Source organism: Chiloscyllium plagiosum, unplaced genomic scaffold (assembly GCF_037043375.1).
Source record: "Chiloscyllium plagiosum isolate Xiang-an unplaced genomic scaffold, Cpla_swu_hap1 HiC_scaffold_6, whole genome shotgun sequence".
NCBI lineage: Eukaryota > Metazoa > Chordata > Chondrichthyes > Orectolobiformes > Hemiscylliidae > Chiloscyllium > Chiloscyllium plagiosum.
Window position 1 is genome coordinate 108,031,671 of NW_028270144.1, and position 27,785 is coordinate 108,059,455.

A 27,785-nucleotide genomic window follows, 5' to 3' on the forward strand; every position below is an offset into this window, starting at 1 on the left:
GCCACTTCCGGTTGTCAGTTCCAGTTGTCCATTGCAGTGGTCCGTAACCAGGTTTGACATACAAAGAATGAAACCTGAAAGGAACACCACCCCCAGATTCTATGGACTACCTAAGGTGCACAAACCAGACATCCCACTCAGACCCATAGTATCACTACCAGGGACACCATCACACAAACTGGCTAAAGAACTACAGCAGAAACTGAAACATCTGATCAGCGGATCCAGACACTCTATACAATCAACACAGGAATTCATGGACAACATCAGAAATATACACATAGACAAGAAAGAAACCATGGTCTCATTCAATGTAACAGCACTGTTCACCTCGATCAACAAAACCCTAGCCAGAGAAACAATAGCCAACCTGCTGGACATACAGAACAGACAACAGGACGTTGAACCTATCAACAAAGACGGCACACTCATTCTCACAACACACTTCACATTCAACAACCAAATATATGAACAAATCAACGGCACACCTATGGGCTCACCCATCTCTGGACTCATAGCAGAAGCGGTAATGCAAAGATTAGAACAAACAGTCTTACTGCAAATTCAACCCAAACTCTGGGTCAGATGTGGATGACACCTTTGTAATCATTAAAAAAAACAGAAAAAGAGAACACATACCGGATCATCAACGCCACACTTACATGAATCCGATTCACTAGAGAGGAAGATAAGGACAACCAACTACCATTCCTAGACGTGATGGTACAGAGAACACCTAACGAAGAATTCACCACAAAAGGTATACAGGAAAGCACACACACAGACCAAGTCCTGGACTACGAAAGCAACCACCCCAACATACACAAAAGAAGTTGCATCAAGACACTATTCAAAAGGGCCACAACACACTGCAGTACACCAGAACTGCAAAAAGAGGAAGAAGAACACCTATACAATGTATTCACCAAAAACGGATACCCAAGCAATTTCATCAACAGATGCCTAAGGGAAAGACAATGGAACGAGGACATGCCGCAACCCAAAGGACTAGCCACACTACCATACATCAAGAGCATTTCCGAACTGACAGCCAGACTACTGCGACCACTAGGACTCATAACAGCACACAAACCAACAGCCACTCTCAGACAACAACTCACCAGAACGAAGGACCCGATACCCAGCATGAGCAAAACCAATGTAGTGTACAAAATCCCATGCAAGGACTGCACAAAACACTACATAGGACAAACAGGAAGACAGCTAACGATCCGTATCTATGAACACCAACTAGCCACGAAACGACACGACCAGCTATCCTTAGTGCCCACACACGCAGATGACAAGCAACATGAATTCGACTGGGACAACACTACTATTATAGGACAAGCCAAACAGAGAACAGCCAGGGAATTCCTAGAGGCATGGCACTCATCCACAGATTCAATCAATAAGCACATCGACCTGGACCCGATATACCGACCACTGCAACGGACAGCTGGAACCGACAACCGGAAGTGGCAGATTCAAACCACTATAAATGCCGGAGGAAATATCACAGAAGCGCTTCACAGGAGGCTCCTAAGCACTGAGGATGTCACCTAGACAGGGGACGAAACGTCTGCAACACAAATTCCCAGCTCGGCAAACAGAACCACAACAGAGAGGAAGGTTTTTATTTTCATAGCAATTGCTCAACAGTTACAAGATTCTTGTGTAGACAAAAGCGGGGACAGCAAGGAAGATGAGTGAGATAGTCACAGTACCCTGCTACAGGGAGCCATTCAAGTGACAGGAGGCAATAGTAATGTTACAGGGGTAAAGGCCAGCATAATAGGTGAATAGATACTGTTCTCTACAGCCATGAGTGAGAATCTCAAAGACTGTATTAGCTGCCTGTGCTCGGGTTAAGGATATCTCCTGGGGTGGGAGAGGAACTTGGAAAGAGAAGGGAGGGATCTAGATATCACCATCCACTTACCAATGACATTGACAGCACTAGAAAGGAGGTTCTACTGAAAGATTTCCAACAGTTCAGAGCAAAACTGAAAAACAGAACCACGAAGGTAATCATCTCATAAATGTTATACGAGTCACAGGCAAACTAGTATAGGGTAAAGTTTGAGGAAGGGTCACTTGACCCAAATGTTAATTGTGATTTCTGTCCACAGATGCTGCCATTCCTGTTGAACCTTTCCAAAAATTTCTGTTTTTATTTCTGATTTACAGCATCTGCAGTTTTTTTGGGTTAATAAAATTGGAGTTAAATGCATGGTTTAAAGACTGGTGTGAATGCAATGGATTTCATGCTCCGTTGATATCAGTACTAGGGTAGAAGGAGCTGTTCCAGTCGAACAGGGGTTCACTAGTGCCCTAACAAATTGAACAACTCAGGGCTGCAGAGAGAGCTTTAAACTAATTAGTAATGGATGTTTCTGGAGGGGGGGATACATAGGCATACAAAGAGAAAGGATATGACAACATTGCATGGTTGCCATTTAGGTAATAAATAACACTCAGTGCGATAACAAGGGATGTGTACAACCATTAAAAAAGCAGCAAATACAAATACATTGTCGAGGAGAGATGGTTAAAAAGGCAAAATTAACGTCTGTGTGTCAATGTATGTCGTAAATAAATAAATTAATTATCACAAATTCAGGAATGATCTGACAGACCAAAACTGGGAACTAAATATTCAGGAGTATATGACTTTTCAAAAGGACAAGCTGGAAGGAAAGTTGGGTGGGATAACTTTGTCAGTACAGGTCAGAATAAATACAAGAGTAAGAAATGCTCTTGGATTGGAAGAATAGATTTCACATGGGTAGAGATAAGAAACAAAGGGAAGGAGACACTGGGTGTAGTCCAAAGGCCCCTTAACGGTGGCTGTTCTGTAGGACAGGGAATAAATCAGGAGATAATGAGGGCATGTGAAAAAGACAGTTCATTAATCATAAGTAACTTCAATCTTCATGTAGATTGAGAAAATCAAGTTGGTAGCGGTAGCCATCAGGAGAAATTCTGAGGAAGCATTCAGGATAGTTTCCTGGAACAATATGGACCTAGCCAGCAATCATGCTATTTGGATCTGTAATGTTTCATGAGGCAGGGTTCATGAATAAGTAAGAGATACCCTAGGAAATAGTGCTATAACATGATCGAACTTAACATTCACAGTTTGAAAAAGTGAAGAAGAATTCTAGGAAAGAGATAAATAGACATGGGGGAGCTGGTTAGCTAAGAAAGTTAAAGATTGAAATGAACAAACATCAAATTTGACAGATTAATAGTAAATCAGAGGACTGAGAAGATTTAAAAGTTAACAAACAATGTAACAGCCATATTCAAAAAGGGACAGAGACCGAAAATAGGTAACTATAGACTAGTTAACTTCACATTTGTCATTGGGAAAATGTTAGTGTCTATTATAATGGACGTAAAAGTGGAGCACTAGAAATATAACCTCGCAGAGTCAACATGGCTTCATGAAGAGGAAATCATGCCTGACAAATATATTGGAATTTTTTGAGGAGGTAACAGCAACATAAAGAGGAACCAGTAGATGTAAAACATGTAGATTTTAAAAAGATGTTCAATGAGATACCGCACTAAAGGCAACAGAATAATAAGAGCCTGTGACGTTTGGGTGATAGAAGACAGACTTGGATAAAGGGGGCATTTTTCAGGATGCCAACCAGTTACTAGTGGAGTACTGCAGAGATTAGTGCTAGAGTCACAATTATTTACAATATTTATTAAGGACTTGAATGAAGAGGGTGAATGTACTACAGCCAAGTTTGCAGATGACACAAATGTATATTGGAAGCAAGTGGTGAGGATGACACAAAGAACCTACGGAGAAGTATGGGCAGGTTAGATGAATGAGTGAAAGGTGGCACATGGAACATGTTGGTAAGTTTAAGTTTATATACTTTGGCAGGAAGAATAGAGGAGGTGAATATTTAAATGGATAAAAACTGCAGCACACTGGGATATGAAGTTTGTCCGTGAATAACAAAATACTAGCATAAATGGAATGTTGGCCTTTATTTTGAAATGAATCGAAGATAAAAATAGGGAAGTCCTCTTGAAACTATACAAGGCACTAGTCAGTCCTTCCCTAGAATACTGTAAACAGTTTTGGGTCCTTATCTAAGCAAAGATTTACTGGCATTGGAAGCAGTTCGAAGGAGTGAATCCAGGCATGAAAGGATCTTCTTTTGAGGAGATATTGAGTAGGCTGGGATTGTACTCCTTTGCGTTTAGAAGTGAGAGGAGGCCTTATTGAAACATAAGATTTTTCAAGAGGCTTCATAGCGTAGATGTGGAAAGGTTGTCTCCCTCTCTGGGAGAGTGTAGGACCAGAGGATAAAATCTCAGAAATAAGGGTCAGCCATTTAAGACAGAGATGATGAGGATTTATTTCTGACAGAGGCTAGCGTATCTGCAGAGTTCTTTATCACAGAGAGCTGTTGAGACTGGGTCCTTCAGAATATTCAAAGCCGAGATTGGTTTTTAATTAGTAAGGGAATCAAGAGTATGGGGAAAAGGCAGGAAATTACGGTTGAGAATCATTAGATTGAATCAGCCATGATCCTTTTGAATGGCAGAGCAGACTCAATGGGATGAATGACCTACTTTGTTCCTACATTTTATAGTATACCTCAACTTAAAGAGAAGTTATTGCAGTTCTCATAGAAGTGATACTATATTTTATATTTAACAATTCAGTTTCATTATAATTCTAACATTAATGGTCACCATGGAATGATTTTTCATTACAAATTAATGTGAAAACATTTGACACCAATTGTTGGTGGGATCACAAGAATTTCATTAAACAAAAGGAAAAGAACAAGTCTTTAATTACCAGGAAACAATTTTCCAAGTTAACAAAATTAACCAAAACATCAAGGACATATTACCGAGCCATTATTGTTAAAGGTACTGAAAGTATATCAATGTTTGAAATATCATCCCATTCCCAGCACGAATATTTTTGCAATCTGTAGCAAAATAAGGTCTATATCCCAGCTGCAAAGGCCTCAAGACCAGAATATGTCTTTCATCCATGATTCTTATATTCTGTCCAGGACGTGATTCCTTTAATGCACCCATGATTTGCATACTTTAACTCCAAGTTAACAACACATTCACATTTCTGAGTAAAGTGTGAAAACTAATCCATCAACTATTGTGCTTTCATCTTCTTGTCAGTTCCTGGCTCTGTCAGGACTGAAATGTACAGTTTAATCCAAGAGTAGGTAACTCCGAGTGAACAGTATACGGAGATGAGCAACAGTGGCACAAAGGGAAATCTCTGCTGCCATGCTGTTAGGGGATAAATAATCTCACAAATAACTTCCAGAGGAATAAGACCGCTGAGGTAGATGGATTCTGGTAGGTTTGTAAGTGATCTCTCTCTCCTAGATGGATAACAAACTCAGTTAGATTCTAGTGGATTTACCATTTATACTTTTTTAATTCAATAAACCTAACATTTGAAATAGACAATATTTCAAAGGGATTTGAACCTTTTGTCAAAACAAGCTGAAGCAGGTATTGCGAGTAAAGATGACGTTTAGTTTATGTAGAGCATGACCAATAATGCACATTGCTTTAGCCAAATTTCAAGATGTGAAACAAAGAGAAATGAAGGTAACCTGTCAGTATAGTCTGGGCAAATCACATTCAAAGAGGAGTTTTTTTTCTCTTTGTCAAATACTAGCAGGTCAGCTAAGGTTTGTTGTTATCTACAAGGAACAATACTTGCTCAAATGCTGCAGTGATAGACCTCTTTGGAGATGTGTGTGGTGGCATAGAATGATAAAACATGTTTTTTTTCCTCAATACTGGACTGTTTTCACCTAAGTATACCCGAAGCTGTGAAATTCCTCTCCACCTCTCTCATTCTCTTTGAAGGTGCTCCTTCAAAATGACCTCTTTACCCTAGGTTTTAGCCATCTGTCCTAATATTGCTTTCAGCAGCTCACTGTCAAAATCTTCCTGCTAACATTCCTGAATGTTCATCAGTTTTCAAAATCTGTTGTGTAGTCAGGGACTATTGTCTAGTAACCACCTAAAAATGTTTGGGGCAGAAATATTTGAATCGTCCAGGATGTTTGAGTGTGCTTTCTAGTATGTGGATCAAGAACAATGGTGGCAAAACTCAGGAGTAGCTCCCTGCACACTTCACCGAGAGATATTATGTGGTATGAGCAAAATGGTAACAGAAAAGATATGGAGAAATGAAATGGAGTAAATTAATGGCTTTGAGTTATTTTATTGCAGTGTTCTCATGTCAGCCACAAACTGACAAAGAAAAGATGAAGAAGTAGGTAATCTTCAGGTGTTTAATAATTTCTCTAATAATTGTTTTCTATTTCATTGGAGATCTTCCAATGCACAGGGATGCTATCTATTGATCATGTTACAGGAGCCCTTGGACACTTGACAATGTGGAGTTTCCATCTGGATAAAAATGAAGCTTTTATGAAATTGAGGGAGTAATTTGAACAAAAAGCAATTTCTCCAGACCATCTTTCCCATTTAGACAATAATTACAATACTTAAATATTGACAGCAGATAAATGATCTCACAAATAACTAACAAAGGAATAAGAGCACTGAGGTAGATTTATAAGTGGTTGACAGCAGAGACTCTTCACAGTCTCCATAGCAGGAGACGACGTGCATTTCAGCTCACCTGAACAAAGCTTGCAGAGCAGAGAAACTATATATAGTGAACAGCAGCATGAGACCGATTTTAATTGGCATCTCTGTAAAGAATGAAAGAGTAGTACAAAGTGAAAAGCATTGCATTGTATGCAATGAATGACATACAAAAGTAAATTCATTAGTCTTACACTGTCAGTAAGAAATCATACTTGAAGGGAACAATAGACGAAGATGACATGAGATAATCATACTCAGAGTTCTCTAACTTTGAGCTTATTGCTTGCAACGAGCATTGGATCAGCCTGGAAGAAAATAAGAAATTGCAGGAGTAGGCCATTTAGCCTACTTAGGAGATTTTATCCTTCCCTGGCACACAACTATCCATCTCTTTGTTTGCCTGACTGTCATTTTCTTTATCTAGACTCCATTTCCACCTCTTCTCTCACTCCTTTACACCTCAGCTCTGTCTTCAGCATATATACCACCTTTTCCCAGCTACGACGAGTTCTGAAGAAGGGTCATTGGACCCAAAACGTTGACACTGCTTTCTCTGCACAGATGCTGCCAAATCTGCTGGGTTTCTCCAGGAACTTCTGTTTTTGTATTAGAATCTTATTTGTTCTAGTCTTTACAGTTTTAACTGACCCAGATTTCACAGTTGTTTTGAGGGAGAGCTTTCTAGATTTTCATTACCATTTGAGAGATAAAATCCTTTCAGATCTCAGGCCTAAATGGCTTCACTGAAATTTTAAGATTGTGCTCCCTTGTCTTGGATTCCCTTGCCAAAATAATTTCTTTGCATCCATCATGTCAAATGTCTCAATTTTAAACCTCTTCATTAGAACGCCTTCTCAACACAAAAGAATACAAATCCAATTGCAAAAGCATGTCCTCTTAATTAAAGCTTTTCAGTCATCAAATCACTCTAGTAAATCTGTGCTGTTTCCCCTTCAAGATCAATTCGAGATGAAGTGCCCAAAGCTGAATGCAATACTGTGGGTGAGATACGACTAAGACTTTGAAGAATTGAAGCATCACTCCTCTATTCCAAAATCCCCAAGTTAAAGGTAACATATAATAGCATTTTTGTTTACTTTTCATATTAGAGGGTTACTACGCAATCAACAGTTTAAAGATAACATTATAGAACAGTGTATTTTAATAACAAGAGTTAAAAGAATGGATTGGATTGTACTGTAATTCACAATTTAGGATATTTGCAGTTCTGATATTCAGGCTGTGCTGAGTTAGGTATTCTCAACTGGTCCAGCAGGGTAGGTACAATAATGTGTGTCAATGTTAGACAATGTGCAGCCAACATTGCCTCTCCTAATCATGATCTAGTGATCCCAAAATACACAAGGAGGTATTCTTTAGGAAAGGAGAGAAAACAGGGGGAGAAAATCAAAAGCATAAAGAAGAAACCAATAGTTGCCAAATGATTCTATAATGCTTAAAAGAACCAGTCAATGTTTAGATTTGTATGTGTTGTGCTTGTGATTTTTTGTAATATGTCAGGGTTATTCATCCTAGAGACTAGACTGTGAATACTGGTGGGCTACTGCACACAACTCTGTTGTCTCTCAAAGTTGATGCTTACACATTTTCCAGCAGAAATCACCAGATAGCAAAGTAAAATGGGAAGACTAGTTTCCTATTCTATAACCCAAAGGAGGCCCTTTTTTTACTCCAATTAAAATGAGCCAGCTCAGCAAGGATGGGGAGTTCAGCCTGGGGTATTCTGGGTTAAGTGTCTACCTTAAAGGTTGAATGGGGGAAGAACACTCATTGGATAATCTTGTGCATATATAAACAGACACTGATGGTGGGCTTTAGAGTTAGAAGCTTTTTAGTTGCAATGTCTCACATTGTGAATAAGTCTAAAACTGAGTAAAGAAAGATAGACTTCTAACCTGCATTTTTAACAACTCCCCATAAGGAGTCATTCTTCATTCTGATCATATATCTTAACTGTTTCATAGGCAAAGATGCTAGGTCAGTGAAATGGAAGCTCAGTAGGTATTTTCATACAATGTTCAAAGTGAGGGAGAAACAGTAGATAAAATGTATTTATTTATTTAATGCAAACACAAAAATAATGTAAATGCATCTGATCATCTTGTCCTTACCTGGTCCTGTGAAGAGGAGTGGGAAGAGGGAAAAATGCCCTGTTGTGGCTAAAATGAGGTACGTTCCAGCATCTTTTCTATTTTCCACAGCTAACAAACTAAGGATTTAAAAGAAAAAACACTGCAATTTAAAAGCAGCTTCTTTGGAAATAACTGCTATCTTATTTGTTTTATTCAATAACCTTTACTCCAATACAAATACATATTATGAGGGTGGGGAGGAAGTCTCTATCAGACGAATACTTTTTAGCACTAATGTTAGGAATTTTCTTCCGAAAACCTTTAAAGTAGCAGGCAAGAGGAGATTGAAAAATAAGTTGTATAAGTTATGATATATCCTATGAACCAAGTGAGTACTCTTAAAGAGCATCAGGAAAAGCTAGGATCCCAATACCAACTGCTGGAGACCTTCATTATAAACTTTTCCTGAACCTGAAAACTATGCATTAACCTTTACTCTGTATTTCCAATCACTCACTCAATTCTGTCCCTTTCATTCTATTACCTATCACTTTCCTCCATGAGTCTGTTTTGTGACTCTGTATTGAATTCTTTTTGGAAGTAACATACGCCACCCTCATCAACCCTTTGCTCTTCTTCAGAAACCTTTTGCAAGTAAGTTTGATGCAATACTCCCTTAACAAATCTATACTGATTCTTCCGAATTAACCCACATTTTTCCACGTGTCTATTAATTCTATTTTGAATGATTGTTTTTAAGAGGTGTCCCCACCAAAGTTAAACATACTGGTCCTTAAATGCTGAGGCTAGCTTTACAACCTTTTTTTTTTTAAAAAGGTATGCATAATGTTGCAATTCCCCAGTCCTTCAGCAACACCCCCAAATCCAGGGAAGATTGAGATTATTGCCAGTATCTCTACAATTTCCACGATCACTTCCTTCAAAACATTCGGACTTATCTTACTCGGCTCCAGTACCTTATCAAGTACCAACAGCTTATCAATTTTATCAATACTTTATCAATTTCAAACTCACCTAGAGACTGAGTTTTGTCCTCTGCCACCATAACCTGGGCAGCATTTGCCTTGTAGGTAAAGACAGATACAAGAATTCACTTAATACTCTTGTCTCCATGTGTAAATGTACTTTTTGATCCCTTAATTGATCCTATTTCACCTTTTATCACTCTTACCCTACGGATTTGCTTATAGAAGACTTTGGGATTTCCCTTGATATCAACTGCCAGACATTTTTGCTAATTCCTCTTCGCTTCTTTTTTTTTTCAAATCTGAACTTTTGACATGAAACCATCATCAATTGTTGGAAAAACACATCCACATTCTGAAGAAGGGTCATTGAACTCAAAACAACAGTGCTGCATTCTCTCCAAAGATGCTACCAGACCTGCTGATTTTTTTTGGCAATTTTTGTTTTTGTTTGTTTCAGATCTCCTGCATCTGTCGTTCTTTGTTTTATCTGATTCATTAATACTGCTTAAGGAATGAAATTTGTCATCTTTTCCTGGCCTGGCCTACATGTGACTACAGACCCTCAGTAAAGTGGTTAATTAATAACTGCCATCTGAAATGACCTGACAAACAACGCTGTTCAAGGGCTGTTAAATGATGGAATGCCATGAAAGAGAAAAAGAAATTCCCAGTTCAATTGCCCATGTTAAGATCTAATTCAAATGTCTTTGTGAGATGCTTCTGCACGTGATATTATAACAAAATCTGCATTACTTACATTACAAAAGGTAGTAGAATTATTGAATCCTTACTCTGCAGATAAAGGCCATTCAGCCCATTGAATCCACACTGGCCCTCAAAGAGCATCTCATCCAGACCCACTCCATCCCAGTAATCATGCATTTCCCATGGCTCATCAACCTAGCCTACACATCGCTGGATAGTACAAGGCAATTTAGCATGGCCAACCCATCTAAATTGTGCACCTTTCGATTGTAGGAGGAAACTAGAGCACCCAGCAGAAACCCAAGCGGAAACATACAGAATGTGCAAACTCCAACCAGTCACTGAGGATGGAATCGAACTTGGGTCCCTGGCACTTTGCCACTAGTAATTTTAAAAAATCATAAGCTAAGTATTTAAGATACCTCAGAGGTAGGATGGCGATGAGAATGGCCTTTTCATGTACGTGCCAGCCAAACATGAATGACCCCAATGCACAAAGGACGAGGCATTGAAGGAACCCTCTAGGTCCTCGAGGTCTTAACCAAAGTTGGAGAACAGCAGGCTTGAAGTAGGAGAGAAGGAGAAATATACAATATTGATTAATAAGTGAAGCAAAAATCATCAAATGTTCTCTACTCATCATTTTGCACATACTGAAACACTTACATGAGCATTCGGCTTCCAGACCAAAAAGTAAACACAAAACTAGAAAACTCATCGCACCAAGTGAATTTACTAACTGCGTGAATCAACATTAAAAAAAATTAAAAGCCTGAAGAATATCAATTGTATCATATTTCACTTTGTGGGGAATTATTTGGTAAGTGTATGCTGGTACTGACCATTATTGAGAGCAAAGTACAGACCAATGTTGCAAACGGTGCCACAGACGGTAGGACAGCATGCTGGAACTCCTGCACTAAACCTCCTGTCATTGATGCCTTTGAAAGCCTGGCAGGATCCAGCAGTTGTAACTTTACATCTGTACCAGGAAATGAAAACTAATCAGTTGTTCAGAATTTTGACTCTCTATTTGATGCAACAATTTTACGTTATTTACAGAAATAGCACCACAACCAGCAAGATAATTAAATTTTATTTGGTAAATATCAGAACTATGAAACTATAATTTCATTAGTAATTGTTAATTTTCAATATTCAGGTAAACAATACAATTAAATCACTACTCTCTGTAAAAGTCTTCAGAGACCATGTCAATGTATTAAATGTTTGATAACCTTAACTAGACCTTACCAATGACAGACAATATTTTGTCCATCACATTGTACAGAGCCCAGAAATTTGGGGCCCAATATGCATGACAGAGACCTCGCTTGAAGGGGAATAGTCTTGCAAGCACCTGAGACAGCTGACCCTGAGAAAGAAAGAAAATCAATTAATAAAATGCTTGGGCCATTTTGCATTTTGGTTCAAAATTTTCTTCAGAAGTATAAGCTCCAATTCAGCCTTCAAAATCACATTTCTTGACTTGGACTCACATAGTCATTTTCTTTATTACCATTGGATCAAAATGAATTGAAGAGGAGCTTAATTTACATCAGTAAAGATAATGGTGCTAATATATGTTATTTCTGAAATATTGTCATTACAACTGTTGCCAATATCACCATTGTCTAATTCAGAAGCTATTCTAAACCATTTTGCTCTGAATATGGCCATGAGCAAATGGAGTATGTAAACATGAAAAAAAAATTTCAGGATAAACATGTGCCCTCCCTGAAGTAACAGTACATAGGAACTATAGGGATACATTAGGTTGGACGAGGCAAACAGTGACTGTGAAGGCACTGTAACTCTTGACATGTAACTCTTTGTGGCAAACATATTGGGTCATCTATCTTCTTCATAAAGCTATTAGGTAAATGTACCTTGCCAAATTGTTAGGATTGTGAACTTCTAATTAATTGTAATTAATGTGCACTTTTACATGACTGCTGTCTCTTTCTGAACATAAAGCACAGATGCCTTTGGAAACAGTGCTGTTAAGTGCCAAGTTAAGCATTTCTTGTACCTACCTCATGCAATAGCAAGTTCACTTCAGCCATGAAACTGAATCCTTTACCCTCTTCCGTTTGTCCAAATACTCCATTTAGTATCACACCTCAATTTATACTTTTAGTTTATTAACCTATATATAGCTTTCAAGACCAAATTAAGTTTCGCTCCCATACACAGCATTTAAGTAGTGATATCCTTGTAAATATTTTTGACAACCCTTTATGAATTGCTCCAGATATTCCCCAATACATCAAGTATACATTTCATACTTGGAATGATATTTGCAGGAACATACGTATTACAGAATCAATAGTAAGTTTGATGTTGATGTCTCCTGGTATTAAAACAGAACTGCACATTTGCCCAAAACCTTAATAAAATGTGTTGAATGGGAACAAAGTACATCCTATTTTACTGCATTTGAGATGTAAATTTGAAGTGCAAAATAAAGTATTTTAAATTAACTTAAACATATCTTTACCATGGATATGAAGGGCCCAAAAGAAACTGCAAAAACAGAGAAGACTATAAATCCCAAGGCAAAAAGACGGGAACAACTGAAACTCTTCCAATGGATAGATCCACCTTAAAAATAAACAGAAGTAACAATAATGACAATTGATAAGTTTAGGATATTGTGAAAGAAAATATTTCAATAATTACAAGCTTGGCAATGATAACAAAGAGCATGAGGTATACTGAAATTCCAAAAGGTTATCTTCATGATCAAGACCCCTTTCAAAAGCTCTGATTGGTTCAAATAGTGGAATTCCTCAACAACAACACACAACAAAAGGAAAAATTGCTGGAAAAGCTCAGCAGGTCTGGCAGCATCTGTGAAGAGGAAGGATCGCCTCTGATCTTTCTTCACAGAGGCTACCAGACCTGCTGAGCTTTTCCAGCAACTTCTGTTTTTATTTCTGATTTACAGCATCCAGTTCTTTCAGATTTTTAAGTGGAATTCCTCATCTTTGTACTATCTATTTTACAGGATTTTAAAAACAAATATGTTCATTTAATCATAGCTGGAGACTTTGAGGTTGTCAATTTGAATAGATTATCATAATTGCATTTGAGATAGTTAAGTTAACAATTGAAAAAGTTTAGTGATTAACCTGTAACAAAACAAACTTTAAGAAGTTCAGCAAAACAACACTGAATATCAATTTTTATTAACCCTATAACACTTATCTTGACCTTTGACAAGCTTCATTATTGCCAAATAAATCCATAATGGGCAGCACAGTGGCTGAGTGGTTAGTACTGCTGCCTCACAGTGCCAGAGACCAAGGTTTGATTCCATTCTTGGGGGACTGTCTGTGTGGAGTTTGCATGTTCTCCCTCTGTCTGTGTGGGTTTCCTCCCACTGTCCAAAGATGTGCAGGTTAGGTGAATTGGCCATGCTAAATTGCCCATAATGTTCAGGGATATGTAGGTTGGGTGCATTAGTCAGGGTTAAATGTTGAGTAATATGGTAGGGGAATGGATCTGGGTAGTGACTCTTCGGAGCGTCGGTGTGGACTTGTTGGGCCAAAGGGCCTGTTCCCACACTGTAGGGATTCTAGGATTAAGAATTCTAGGATAAAAGCGTAATAAAGCTAAAACTAAGATGAAGGAGATAAGTATTTTCACATACATATTAGAAGGGTCTCCAATATTTAAGTGTGTCCACTGAATTTGAGGTATTCAAAACATTTAAGGGAGAATGAGTGTAATATTTGAGAAAAGATATATGTGCACATTTTCTATGTTAGTACGCCTTAAATTAAGTTGCAACCTTATATTTCTATGCATGAGCTGGAAACAAGCAGATTAGGCAGAGAGAGAGAGAGAGAGAGAGAGACAGAGGGAGAGAGAGATCACAATTGTCTTGAATTGGTTAGCATGTTAAAGTGCTTATTTACAAAAAATAAAAAAGAACACAAATAAATGAATGGAAATGTTGGAAGGCAAAATACAAAAAACTTTGTTTAAATATTATTATGGTTTAATAAAATCCTCAGGAGTACAATTTCATCAGAAATTAAATGTTCGTATTTTTAATCCATATTGTGATTATCAAAAACGTGACTTCTATTAATGTTCCAGTGCTAAATTATAATAAATTGTTCTCTGAAGACACTGACTAAATTATTCAGTTATACCAGATCACTATGGGGGTTTGCAAGACACCAAGTGATGGGAACAACTGGATACTGCAAAACAAGAACTTTGGGATTGTTTGGGCTGAATGAATTTAATTTGGCCTTTCCTCATCTCTAATTATCTTATGACCATTTCACAAAGGACACATCTGATTAATATAATTTTCTACACCAGTATCTCGCAACTTTTTTTTCTCCTTTATCAGCTCTCCTTGACACAATTTCTGTAATTGTACTCTGCTTTTCACTTTGCGAATGCAAGTGCATTTAAGGATGAAAGAAAGTTGCATCTCATCTCAAAATTGATAAAACATTAAATACCTAGCTTGTTCTCAGTGAAGCAGTATGAACGTAGTAGGTAAATACCATAGGCAGGAGCCACATAAAGAAAAATGTGCTTAAAGTTCATCAGGATTGCAAAGAGTAGTGCACTTTCAAAATGTCTTTCCTGTAATGAAATCATTTAAAATATTTAAAGCATCGTGTTATTGAGTGTTTTTTGTTATTTCTCAATCTGTGCACTTTTCAATGATTAATGTATACCATGACTAAGCACTGAAGAATTAGTTATTATACTGAATTTCTCAAATCACCTGAAACATCCTTGCAATGGAAAGAAGCATGACACCAAATAACAAACCATTGTATTGAAAGTGAATATCTGGGTCCGAGTTAAGGAATCATATTGTGTGTGTGTGTGTGTGAGAGAAAAAATATATACACGAGCTAAACGGAAATAAAGGCAACATTTCTTTCACAGTTCCCCCCACATCACATACCACCCAAATCCGAGAAAGGAAATCTATTCTCTGGCCTCCTTCAACACTTAAAACTGACTCCACTCCTAAACTCTGATCCTGTGGCACTTTCTAAAGTGGCTTCTGCTCACTTATTTGAGATTCTGGGCAAGTAATAATATTCTCTCTTTCTCAGGCACCACATAACATTGCAAGATATCGTAAAAGATATTCAAAAGTAAGTCAGCAATGGACACCTTTTGTCAAGCGACAAAGATTTTTAAATTGTTAGAAAATAAAGCAAAATAAATAAAATCCTCTGTATAGAACCATAGAGATATACAGCAATGAAACAGACCCTTCAGCCCAACTCATCCATGCCAACCAGATATCCTAAATTAATCTAGTCCCATTTGCCAGCAGTTGCATAAACCCTTCCTATTCGTATACCCATCCAGATGCCTTTTTTAAAATGTTGTAGTTGTACCAGCCTCCACCACGTCCTCTGGCAGCTCATTCCGTACACACACCACCCTCTGCGTGAAAAGGTTGCCCCTTAGGTCCCCTTTAAATCTTTCCCTTCTCAGATTAAACCTATGCCCTTTAGTTTTGGACTCCCCCACACTGGGGAAAAGACCTTGTCCATTTATCCTATGCATGCCCCTCAAATTTTATAAACCTCTATAAGGTCACCCCTCAGCCTCCAATGCTCTAGGGAAAATAGCCCCAATCTATTCAGCCTCTCCCTATAGGTCAAAGCCTCCAACCCTGTCAACATCCTTGGAAATCTTTTCTGAGCCCTTTAAAGTTTCATAATATCCTTCCTATAGTAGGGAGATCAGAATTGCATGCAGTATTCCAATAGTACCAAACCAATCTCCTGTACGGTTGAAACATGATCTCCCAAATCCTACACTCAAAGCTCTGACCAACAAAGGCAAGCATAGGATAGTGCAGAAGGCATTTCATATCTACCTGTTATTCCACTTTCAAGGAACTATGTATCTATAATCCAAGTTCTCTTCGTTCACAACACTCCTCAGGACCTTACCATTAAGTGTATAAATCCTTCCCTAAATTGCCTTTCCAAAATGCAGCACCTTTCATGTAACTATATTAAATTCCATCTGTCACTCCTTGGCCCAATGGCCCATCTGATCAACATGCTGTTGTATGCTGGGGTAACCTTTTTCACTGTTCCAACTACACTTCCAATTTTGGTGTCACCTGCAAACTTACTAACCATACCTCCCATGTTCATATCCAAATCATTTATATAAAATGACAAAAAGCAGTTGTCATAGCACCGATCCTTGTGGCACAACACTGGTGACAGGCCTCCAGTCTGAAAAGCAACCTTCCACCATCACCTTCTACCTTTGAGCCAGTTGTGTATCCAAGTAGCTAGTTCCTCAGCTATTATGTTGAAAAAAAAACTTTTTACCATCACAACCCAATGGTTTTCTCATAATAATTTAAAATCATGCATTTCACAGCGAAGTTTGCCCACACAGTCTACCATTATAGAACAGATTAAATCTAAATATAAAATGTGAAAGCCTGTCATAATCACCAACTTAAACTAGACAAGAAGAACAATGATTGTTTGTCATAGCAAAGAAAATGAAACCAATTTAAGGCATTAGATTCTATTAAATATTACTCAACAGTTGTTTCATAAGATGCATTTTCTAGTGCAAGGATACGATCAACAATCAATAATCCAAAGTTCCAAAGTAACAGCACTGCAAGTATAAACGCTGGTCTTTCCATTATTTCCTTTGATTCTTTTCTTCTATTAACACACTTACAACATCTTAAAAACAGGGCAAATAAAAATACTCTTATTGGTCATACAATTTTTTTTTCTACCCTGAAAACTGGTTAGTATAGTGCTTTAATATCTTTCACTTCAGGATCAGGGGTTGAATTGCATTCTAACTGGAGTTACTGTGCAGGCAGCAGAACTAATGAAAACAATTAGCAAAGGAGGGATCTTCTTTTAAACACTACTGTAAAGGCATCAGAACAGTATATTCTAAACGTGGCATATCTAAATTAAAACTTGCTTACAATATTAATTGTCAACCACCATAAGTTGCTGATGTGCTTTGTCTTAAATTAGATGAGTTTCTGGGTGCAATAGATGGTTTTGATTTGGGGTTGCATGTTAAAATGACAATCATTTTTGATTTTGCAGTTTTAAACATGAAGCTAATTCCAATTACAACAATGTAATGATTTTTAAAATATTTAAACATCATGCCAGTTTAAAAAAAAATTATAAATAAAACAAATTTTAATCATGAGAATTCATACCAATTAACGTATGTGATATCGGTCTACTCTCCCATTGATGTCAGTATGATCAAGAACCATTCTCAGATAAGGGGGATTTGACCATTTCTCAATCAACTATATTCCTTATGTCAGCTGCAGGATATATGAAACCTGTGTAACATGAAAACTACCTGGACACTACTCCAAACTCCCTCTATAATAGTATAACTGACTGGTAACTCAAAGTAGTGGAGGATTATTAAATAGTACTTAAAACAATGGACGCTAATTAGTCTCTTCATATTGCATTGTCCTCACCCACATTCCTCTGGCACAGGAATTAGCATGAGTTAGCTTTGACCAGGCACCAGGAGTCACAATTTTATCCCGTTTGCCCTTTGTCAAAACACCGACCAAATGCAGAGCACTGCCAACGGAGGTACAGTAAATGAGCTGCAATGCAATATTTGAGATTGACGCTAACCTTTGTGCGAAAACTAAGTATAAATACTACTGGTTGAAATGATTTGATCATAAATAGTTAAAGTGGAACTCCTCCGATAGCTTAGTGATTAACAGATTGTTCAGTGTGATACAAGGCCGCCGAAAAAACCCCAAAGCTCAATCTTATATATTGCTCTGATGCACTTTCTAATTAGCAATGCTACACCCCCACCTTCTTTTCCTAACCTCCCTGTTCTTTTTAAACGTTCTGAACCCTGGAACCCTGCAGCAACCATTCCTGCTCCTGTTAAATGCACGTCTCCATTATGACCACAACATCATAGTCCCAAATACTGATCCATGCTCTAAGTTTATCACTCTTATTTCTGACATTCCTTGCGTTAAAACAGACACACTTTAATGGATTCATAGAACATTACAGCGCAGTACAGGCCCTTCGGTCCTTGATGTTGCGCCGCCCTGTCATACTAATCTGAAGCCCATCCCACCTACACTATTCCATGTACGTCCATATGCCTGTCCAATGACTACTTAAATGCATTTAAACTTGGCGAATGTACTACTGTTGCAGGCAAAGCATTCCATACCCTTACTATATCACATGAAAAACCTTCCCGTTGGATTCACTACATCCTGTCCCATCTACAACTATACCCCCTCTCAGATAGCTCTGGTTCCCAACCCCCTGCCAAACCAGTTTAAATCCTCTCAAAGCACACAAGCAAATCTCCCAACCAGGACATTTGTGCCCCTCCAGTTCGGGTGCAAACCATCCTTCATGTACAGGTCCCACCTTCCCCAGAAGATATCCCAATGGTCTAAGTATCTGAAGCCCTCCCTCCTGCTCCAGCCTCGCAGCCACATGTTAAGCTGCACTCGCTGACTGTTCTTCAACTTGCTATCTCGTTGCACCAGTAGCAACCGGAGATCACTACTCATCCTGCTCTTCAGCTTCCAACCTAACTCTCTGTAGTCACTTTTCAGATCCTCAATCCCTTTCCTGGCTATATCATTGGTACCAATATGTGCCACAATTTCTGGCTGCTCCCCCTCCCCCTTCAGAATCTTGTAAACCCGATCAGCGACACCTCAGACCCTGGCACCGGTAGGCAATATACCTTCTGGGAGTCCTGTTCCTGACCACAAAATCTCCTGTCAATCTGTCTAACTATTGAGTCCCCTACCACTAGCGCTTTTCTATTCTTCCCCCTTTCCTTCTGAGCCACAGTGCCAGGCTCAGTCAGAGAGCTGACAACTATGACTTTCCCCTGGTAGGCTGTCCCCACCACCAAAAAAGTATATCTATTGCTGAGGGAAACAGCCACAGGGGATCCCTGCCCTGTCTGTTGGTTCCCTTTCCTCTCCTCTGACTGTAACCCAGCTGTCCTTATCCTGTGTCTGAGGAGTGACTCCCAGTACATCCTCTCAATTTCCCTCTCAGCCTCCCGGATGATCTACAGTCCATCCAGCTCCAGCTCCTTAACTCGGTTTTTCGAGGAGCAGAAGTTGGGTGCATTTCCCGCAGATGGGGTTCGTGGAGACATGCGTCGTGTCTCTCACGTGCCACATTCTGCAGGAGGAACATGCAACTCTCCTATCAGCCATACCCCATTAATCTGAAAGCCAACACAGGACTAAACAAGGAAGAGAAGAAAAGAAGAATTAAATGACAAAACCCGAAATCTTACAAAGTTTACAGACTCCTAGTAAGGTTAGAGGTGATGGGTGGGAGGGAGACCCTACAGTGTAGGGTCTCGGGTTTAGATCTCACCCACTTAAAAACTTTCTGGCAGCCCTCGTTTCTCTCCGACCTCTCTCCTCGCAGCTCTGTTCAAAATGGAGGCCCGACTCCCGAGGTAATCCCTTTTTAAGTGGGAAACACTGACCTACCCAGCAGCCCTCGCTTCTCTCCGCCCTCTCTCTTCGCCACTCTGTTCAAAAAATCTGTTCACAGTTGAATAGATCACAGATATACAAGATGAATAATGTCCATTTGGGGCCTGGTATCAGAATTGTATGAGTAACAATACTTCCTAAAGAGTTAGCACTGTAGCACAGGATGGGAAAATACAATTTTTCTTTAAATCAACACTAACATTTAGTGATCTTCCATTTCTCAACTGGTGGTTTGACAATTATTTCACAATTACTGATGTCTAATCTATCAACTGGTTATGTTTGTCAAACAACAAATAAAGAAAGAACACCTGCATTTTTAAATATATAAATATTAAGACATACTCCAGTACTCCATAAATAAATACGATATCCATGATGATGACTGAAAGTCGCTGAAATAGTATTGTTGCATCACTGGCATAATTAAGGTTCTGGACAACCAACATTTCCTTGTCGAAATATTGTGCAATGAGAGAGAGTAGGTATTCAAACCATGCAAAAAATGGTGGATAGTCCAAAGTCCATTGCGAAGTTGCCTAGGTACAGGGTGAGGAAGGGAAGAAAGGTGTAGGAGTAATAGACAGGAAAAGAAAAAGTTACATTTCAATTCATATTTTGCAATTACAATTCAACATTTTGGATCAACAAAAAGATATTAACAACTTTAATTCATATGTATTATTAATACAACATTTAATAGATTTTGATTAATTATTTTTGCTAATGGCTGATACTGCAAATAGTTTCATACAATCAGATCACATTATAAAGCAGGTGCAAGTTACAATTTTGACCCACTGTGTATCAGGATTCTGAAGAATTTCATTATTGACTTCTGCTTCACTGCACTTTTTATCTCACTCACTAAAATTTATCCTGTATTCAACTTTTTATCCACCTATACTACAGATTAATCTGAAATAATTGTTGACAGCTTTCTGCAGGGAGTTGGCAAGGCTTTGTTACAATTTGTTTATGAAATTGCCAAAACAGTTTATGGACAAAGAGAAGTATTATTTGTGGTGGCTCTAATAGGCAATTTAAAAAATCTTTTCTTTCATCAAGAATACAGTAAAACTATTGTATAATAGCACAAAAAAAGATGTACTTGCTAAAACAGTTGAAATCTACAATCAATGGAAGATCTGTTCGAATTTACCTAAATTTCCAACTTGCTCAAGGAGAGTCAATCAACTTTATGATGAATGAAGGAGGTTTAAAGGACAAGGGATAAATGGATCAGGACAAATAAAAGTTGTACAATCTCCATTTTAAGATTTTTTTTATATTAGATTTTCTATTATCCATTCAATATATTAAAAAGTCTTACAGCTTATACATGCCAGTGTTAAATTCATATGTATCACATTTTAAATGAAAATAAAATGCGTTGTTTTAAAAAGCAGGCTGATTTACAGTTACACACTGTGCCGTCTAATCCTCCTGCAATTGAAAATCTGATTTGAACACCAAGCCATATTTAAGCATCAACAGAGTGGATGCAGGAAGAATGCTGCTGAAGGTGGGGAAATATAAAACCCGGGGTCACAGTCTAAGGACACAGGGAAAAACCATTTCAGACTGAGACAAAGTGAAACATCTTCACCCAGGGAATGGTGAGCCTATGGAATTTGCTACCACAGAAAGCAAAGGATACAGGGAGAAAGCAGGAACAGGCTATTGTTGGATGATCAGCTATAATAATAATGAATGGTGGATTGGGCTTAAAAAGCCGAATGGCCTACACTTGCTCCCATTTTTCTATGTTCCTATTGGAAAACATTCTATGGTTTACCTAATCAACAGGTAAAGCTGTAAAATGCTTTCCTTTAACTATGCCATGATTATTGTGTCCAGATTCATCATGCAGCCTTAAATCAGACAATAAAAACCTGCAGGTGGTGTACTGTGATGGAAAGACCGATCCTTAGCATTACAACAAAGTCATAAAAAAATCATTAAGAAACTTGAATTTACATTTCATCCTGGTAAAGGAAAACAACTTCAAAGAAGTATTTAAGTTAACAGATGGACTAGGAAGGTAAATTCAGCACACTGCATCAGGTTAAACCATGGTGCTAACACAGAGGGCACTGGCATATTTAGGCTTGCAGCTGTCACAGAAAAGCCCATCGTTCATGGAAAAAATTTCTAGAGGACTAACATGAATAGAAACATTAAATAAACAATTGGATTTTATGATGAATGGGAATGTAGATCTTCTGCATGTATCAAATAAAATGGGGTGAATGACCTTTCTCAGCAATATCACGACTGATAGGACATGGCAGAAATAGCCAGATTATCACTTGGCACAAGTCACTGTTATACTTGAAACATCATAAACACGACGCATAAGTCATAAACACTTACTTCATAATACCACTGTGAAATAGGTAAACTGTGAGTAATTGCCAGCCAGTTTCTGTGGACTTCAAAGTCTGTTGAATGACTGCAAATGAAATTGTCAAATAACAATTATACAGGTCATGGAAATTGATGTAATCTTCCAAAACAGGGTGGCTGAAATGACAATCACACCTAATCAGTTGTCATTATTTAATGTTACTATTACTGGATAGGAATAATGTGATCAAGGATAGTCAGCATGGTTTTGTGAAGGGCAGGTCGTGCCTCACAAACCTTATTGAGTTCTTTGAGAAGGTGACTAAGGATGTAGACAAGGGTAAAGCGGTAGATGTGGTGTATATGGATTTTAGCAAGGTGTTTGATAAGGTTCCCCATGGTAGGCTACTGCAAAAAATACGGAGGTATGGCATTGAGGGTGAGTTGGAGGTTTGGATTAGGAATTGGCTGGCTGGAAGAAGACAGAGGGTAGTAGTTGATGGTAAAGGTTAATCTTGGAGTGCAGTTACTAGCGGTGTTCCGCAAGGATCTGTTTTGGGACCATTGCTGTTTGTCATTTTTATAAATGACCTGGAGGAGGGACTAGAAGGTTGGGTGAGCAAGTTTGCGGATGATACGAAAGTCGATGGAGTTGTTGACAGTGAGGAAGGATGTGTCAGGTTACAGCGGGATATAGATAAGTTGCAGTGCTGGGCAGAAAGGTGGCAAATGGAGTTCAATGTAGGTAAGTGTGAGGTGATTCACTTTGGTAAGAGTAACAAAAAGATGGGGTACTGGGCTAATGGTCGGATACTTGGTAGTGTGGATGAGCAGAGGGATCTTGGTGTCCATGTACACAGATCTCTGAAAGTTGCCACCCAGGTAAATAGTGCGGTAATAAAGGCATATGGCGTACTGGCTTTTATTGGTAGAGGAATTGAGTTCTGGAGCCCTGAGGTCATGTTGCAGTTGTATAAGACTCCGGTGCGGCCGCATCTGCAGTATTGTGTGCAGTTTTGGTCGCCAGGATGTGGAGGCACTGGAACGGGTGCAGAGGAGGTTTACCAGGATGTTGCGTGGTATGGTAGGAAGATCGTATGAGGAAAGGCTGAGGCACTTGGGGCTGTTTTCATTGGAGAAAAGAAGGTTTAGGGGTGACTTGATAGAGGTGTACAAGATGATTAGGGGTTTAGATAGGGTTGACCATGAGAACCTTTTTCCACGTATGGAGTCAGCTATTACGAGGGGGCATAGCTTTAAATTAAGGGGTGGTAGGTATAGGACAGATGTTAGGAGTAGATTCTTTACTCAGCGAGTCGTGAGTTCATGGAATGCCCTGCCAGTAGCAGTGGTGGACTCTCCCTCTTTATGGGCATTGGATAGGCATATGGAGGATAGTGGGCTAGTGTAGGTTAGGTGGGCTTGGATCGGCGCAACATCGAGGGCCAAAGGGCCTGTACTGCGCTGTATTTTTCTATGTTCTATGTACTGCAGAACACTGACATCAATTAAATTGTAACCAAAGGAACAACAGTAGGCCATTCTGCACATTGAACCTGCCCACCAATAAATATAACCATTGCTAATCAAACTCTTCCAAGTCTTTTACCCACTCATCCCAAATAGTCCACACACCACAAACTACAAATTTGAAATCATGACAGTTAATAGGTCTAGCAGAGTGAGATTACTTATCTACTAATGATCAAAATAATAGAGTTCAAGAGGAGTGGCAGTATGGTCGGTGAGAGGCTGGGAAGGGAACTTGCAGGTGTTGATGTTCCAAACATCTGCAGCCATTGGCTTTCAAGGTGATAGAGGGTGCAGGTTGGTAAGGAGTTGTCAAATGAGCATTCTCGAGATACTGCAGTTAATCTTATGGATGGTACACACTGCTGCTATTGCGTGTCAACAGTGAAGGAAGTGAACTTTGAAGGTGAGGGATGTGTTGATTGCCAATCAGGTGAGCTACTTTGTCTTGGATGGTGTCAAGCATTGAGTGTTATTGGAGCTACATCTATCCAGCCAAGTGGAGACAGTATTCCATATTACTCAGCACTTGTGCCTTGTAGATGGTGGAAAGCAGTAGTGAGTTAAAAGCAAATTACTGCGGCTGCTGGAATCTGAAACCAAAAGAGAAACTGCTGGAAAATCTCAGTAGGTCTGGCAGCATCTGTAAGGAGAGAAAAAGAGCTGATGTTTCGAGTCGAACTGACCCTTTGTAGTGAGTTACTTGCTGCAGAACTCCTATCCTCTAATCTGCTCTTGAAGACAGCATTTATAGGTTGGTCCAGTTCAGTTTCTGCTGAATGGTAAACAGTCAGGATGGTGAGTGGTTATAATTGACATTAACAGTAATCATGAAGATAGTAAAATTAAAAAATGCAAAATCTCAGGATCAGATGGCTTTCAGTTCAGGATTTTAAAGGAATCAGGTGAGAACTTTACTAATTATAGCAACTAACTATAACTTTTGAAAGTCATCAATTCAGGAATCTTTCCTTAAGATATCAAAAAAGTCGATGTTGTTCTGCTTTTTAAGAAAAGCAAAAGAAGGAAGCAAGGAAATTATAAACCAGTTAGATGAACATCTTTTATCATGAAGTTCAGGTAAGGATACAATGTAATATTTTAAGGTAATCAGGGAAAGATAGCATAGATGTGTAATGGCTAGACTATGTTTGATGAATTTTATTGGCATTTTTTTTGACGAGCTGAAATGTGTTGCTGGAAAAGCGCAGCAGGTCAGGCAGCATCCAAGGAGCAGGAGAATCGACGTTTCTGAATTCCTGAAGAAGGGCTCATGCCCGAAACGCTGATTCTCCTGCTCCTTGGATGCAGCCTGACCTACTGCACTTTTCCAGCAACACATTTTCAGCTCTGATCTCCAGCATCTGCAGTCCTCACTTTCTCCTAGAATTTTTTTTTGAAGAGGTGACTATAGTGGACAGGGAAGTGCCAGTGGATGTTATTTATATGTATTTTCTCAAGATACTTGACAACATCTTCACAGTCAAAAAGTGTGGCGCAGAACAAGTCAGGCAGCACCTGAAGAGCAGAAGAGTCGAAGTTTCTGGCAGAATCCCTTCATCAGGAATGTTGGGGGGTAGCTGAGAAATAAATAGGAGGGTGGAGTGGGGAAGGTAGCTCAGAAGGCAATAGGTAGACACTGGTGGGAAGTGATTTTGATAGGTCAGTAGGGAGGGTGGACCGGATAATTGGGAAGGAAGATGGACAGGTAGGACAATTCAAGACGCTGGTGCCGAGTTGGAGGGTTGGATCTGAGATGAGGCAGGGAGAGGGGAGGTTTGGAAACTAGAGAAGTCAGTGTTGATGCCGTGTTTGAAGGGTCCCAAGGTGAAAGATGAGGTGTTCTTTCCCAGTCATCAGTGGCTTGGATTTGGCAGTGGAGAAGGCAGGACTTGCATGTCCTTGGTGGAGTGGGAGGGGGAGTTGAAGTGGTCAGCCACAGAGTGGTGGGGTTGTTTGGTGACTGATGTCTAAAATTATAGTTCATGGAATGGAGGAAATTTACTGACCTGGTTAGGAAATTGGCAGCCATATATCCAAGTGACACATAGATGAATTGTGTATAGTGTAGATGGAAGCAAAAAATTACAAAGTGATAAAGAGATTAACTAAAAGGATAAAACTGCAGTAAACAGATTTCCATACAAACAAGTGTAAGGTTATTGTCATTTATCCAAAAGAAAGGTTCAATCAGACAGCTTTTCAGCTGGTGAAAAGTCAAAACTTTGTGGTCCAAAGAGAAGGGGCAACTTTTTCAGAGGGTGATGTGTGTACAGAGTGAGCTGCCAGAGCAAATGGTCAATTTAAAAGGCATCTGGATAGGTATATGAATAGGAAGGGTTTAGAGGGATATGGGCCAAGTGCTGGCAAACAGGACTAGATTAGGTTAGGATATCTGGTCTGCGTGGACAAGTTAGACCAAAGTATCTATTTCTGTGTTGTACATCTCTATGGCTTAGAGGACCATATGCATAGATCAATAGAATATCAGAGACAGGCACAGAAAAAAAAATTATAACAGTATCCTTTAGGTCTGGAGGAAGAGAATAGGTGCTAGACATCATGCTACATGTGTACAAACTCACATCAGAAGTACTGTGTTTAGTTCTAGGCACCACACTCAGAAAATTTATGCCAAGTGCAAGCCTTGAAAGGAATGCAGAGACTTAGGTGTTAAGGGTTAAACTGTGAGGAGATATTGTTTTAATCAAAATTAAGATATTAAGGGAAAACTGATGAAGTGGACAGATAGAAAACTACTTCTGCTGAAATGAGAAATCTAGTATGAGAGGTCTTAGATTAAAAATTAGATCCAGACTTTTCAGGAGTGAAATTAGGAAACAATTCTACATGAAAATGGTGATAAAAGTTTGGAATATTCTTGTAGTTTGTTTGATTACTCATTTTGGATCTGAAAATGATATTTCTATTGACCAAAGGTATTATAGAAAACCAGCTGTGGCATTAAAGATCAATCATGACAGCACAAGGGTGACTGATGTTGCTATTTGGCTGCAATGAAAATACTTATATTAGCTTTTAACATGATTATATTTCTTATGAAACAAATTGCAGTTACCAGCTGTTTTAATTCTTGATTTAGAATAAGATCTGCTCAATTTGGTTCAAAGGTGCAATCTTTCATTCCACCATGGTAACTCCATGGGTAAATGAAGTTGGCAGCGTGCCACTCAGCCAAACAAACAATAGCAGTTTTTACTGCAGTTTGCACCAGAAAGGTCTTCCTGGCTCATTATAACTCATCTGGGTGGTCTTCAAGTGATAAAAATACATTCTCAGTTTCAGCAATGACTACAAATGGAGTACAAAAGCTAGAGAAGGGAGAAAATAATCGTAATCAGTGCCCAGTGATACTTTCAGGGAACAACTGCCGATATTTACTACCTCTGGAACAGATGGGACTTGAACATGGATCTTCTGGTTCAGAGGTAGGGGCATTGCCCTTGCACCACAAAAACCCCTAATGAAAGACTGTATTATTTATAACCCATGTTACAACATCCCAACAAATAAAAGCTGCTGTAATGGGACAGAGTACGAGAAAAAAATAAATAAAACAAATTGAATGACGACGAAGTTCTTGCACGAATTTCTTTCAACATTTAGATTTAGCGTTCTAATATAACTTTTTTTTAAAGCCTCTGATTTCAGTGAGATTCAGCAAAGCCTCGGTTTAAAAAAAAACGACAGAACATTCGCCTTTCAACCGCAGTCGCTGCCCCTCTAGGCCACACTATCCGTCCTTGCAGCGGAGAAATCACTTTTAAAAAAGAAAGTTTCATAATTAAACCCCTGATCCGGGGCAGCTCCTTACTAAGCAGGAATAAGTAAACACTTTAGCAGGGTTACACCGAAGGCGAGCGGCACCAACCAATTCCAACTCCTCTCACTGGGCGCCGCCATTGCTGTTTCACCCAA

The 27,785-nt window shown here is 38.9% G+C and overlaps 1 protein-coding gene and 1 long non-coding RNA gene across 4 annotated transcripts in view; one reads left to right on the forward strand and one right to left on the reverse strand.

The window, feature by feature from the left end:
- alg8 (ALG8 alpha-1,3-glucosyltransferase) lies at positions 1-27,770 on the reverse strand. Of its 2 annotated transcripts, none has more exons than XM_043692213.2 (13): positions 27,682-27,770; positions 22,344-22,422; positions 20,313-20,506; positions 17,033-17,142; positions 15,183-15,250; positions 14,911-15,037; positions 12,927-13,030; positions 11,681-11,801; positions 11,269-11,408; positions 10,849-10,988; positions 8,772-8,869; positions 6,671-6,743; positions 1-5,390 (listed from the first exon to the last, which is right to left on the reverse strand). In XM_043692213.2, exons 1-13 carry the CDS (start codon positions 27,768-27,770, stop codon positions 5,156-5,158), a joined length of 1,578 nt encoding a protein of 525 aa, XP_043548148.2. In that variant the 3' UTR covers positions 1-5,155. The 2 variants fall into 2 exon arrangements, with proteins under 2 accessions (XP_043548148.2, XP_087844456.1); XM_087988330.1 differs by lacking the exon at positions 27,682-27,770 and adding an exon at positions 24,533-24,558.
- Positions 1-27,785, forward strand: part of LOC122550865 (uncharacterized) — a 36,449-nt gene that overhangs the window by 5,123 nt on the left and 3,541 nt on the right. The window contains exons 2-4 of one of the 2 annotated variants that reach the window (XR_015757476.1): positions 7,598-7,709; positions 8,786-8,829; positions 27,147-27,295. This is a non-coding gene — a long non-coding RNA (uncharacterized LOC122550865). The remainder of the gene's footprint in view (positions 1-7,597; positions 7,710-8,785; positions 8,830-27,146; positions 27,296-27,785) is intronic. The other variant, XR_015757477.1, reaches the window with a different exon arrangement.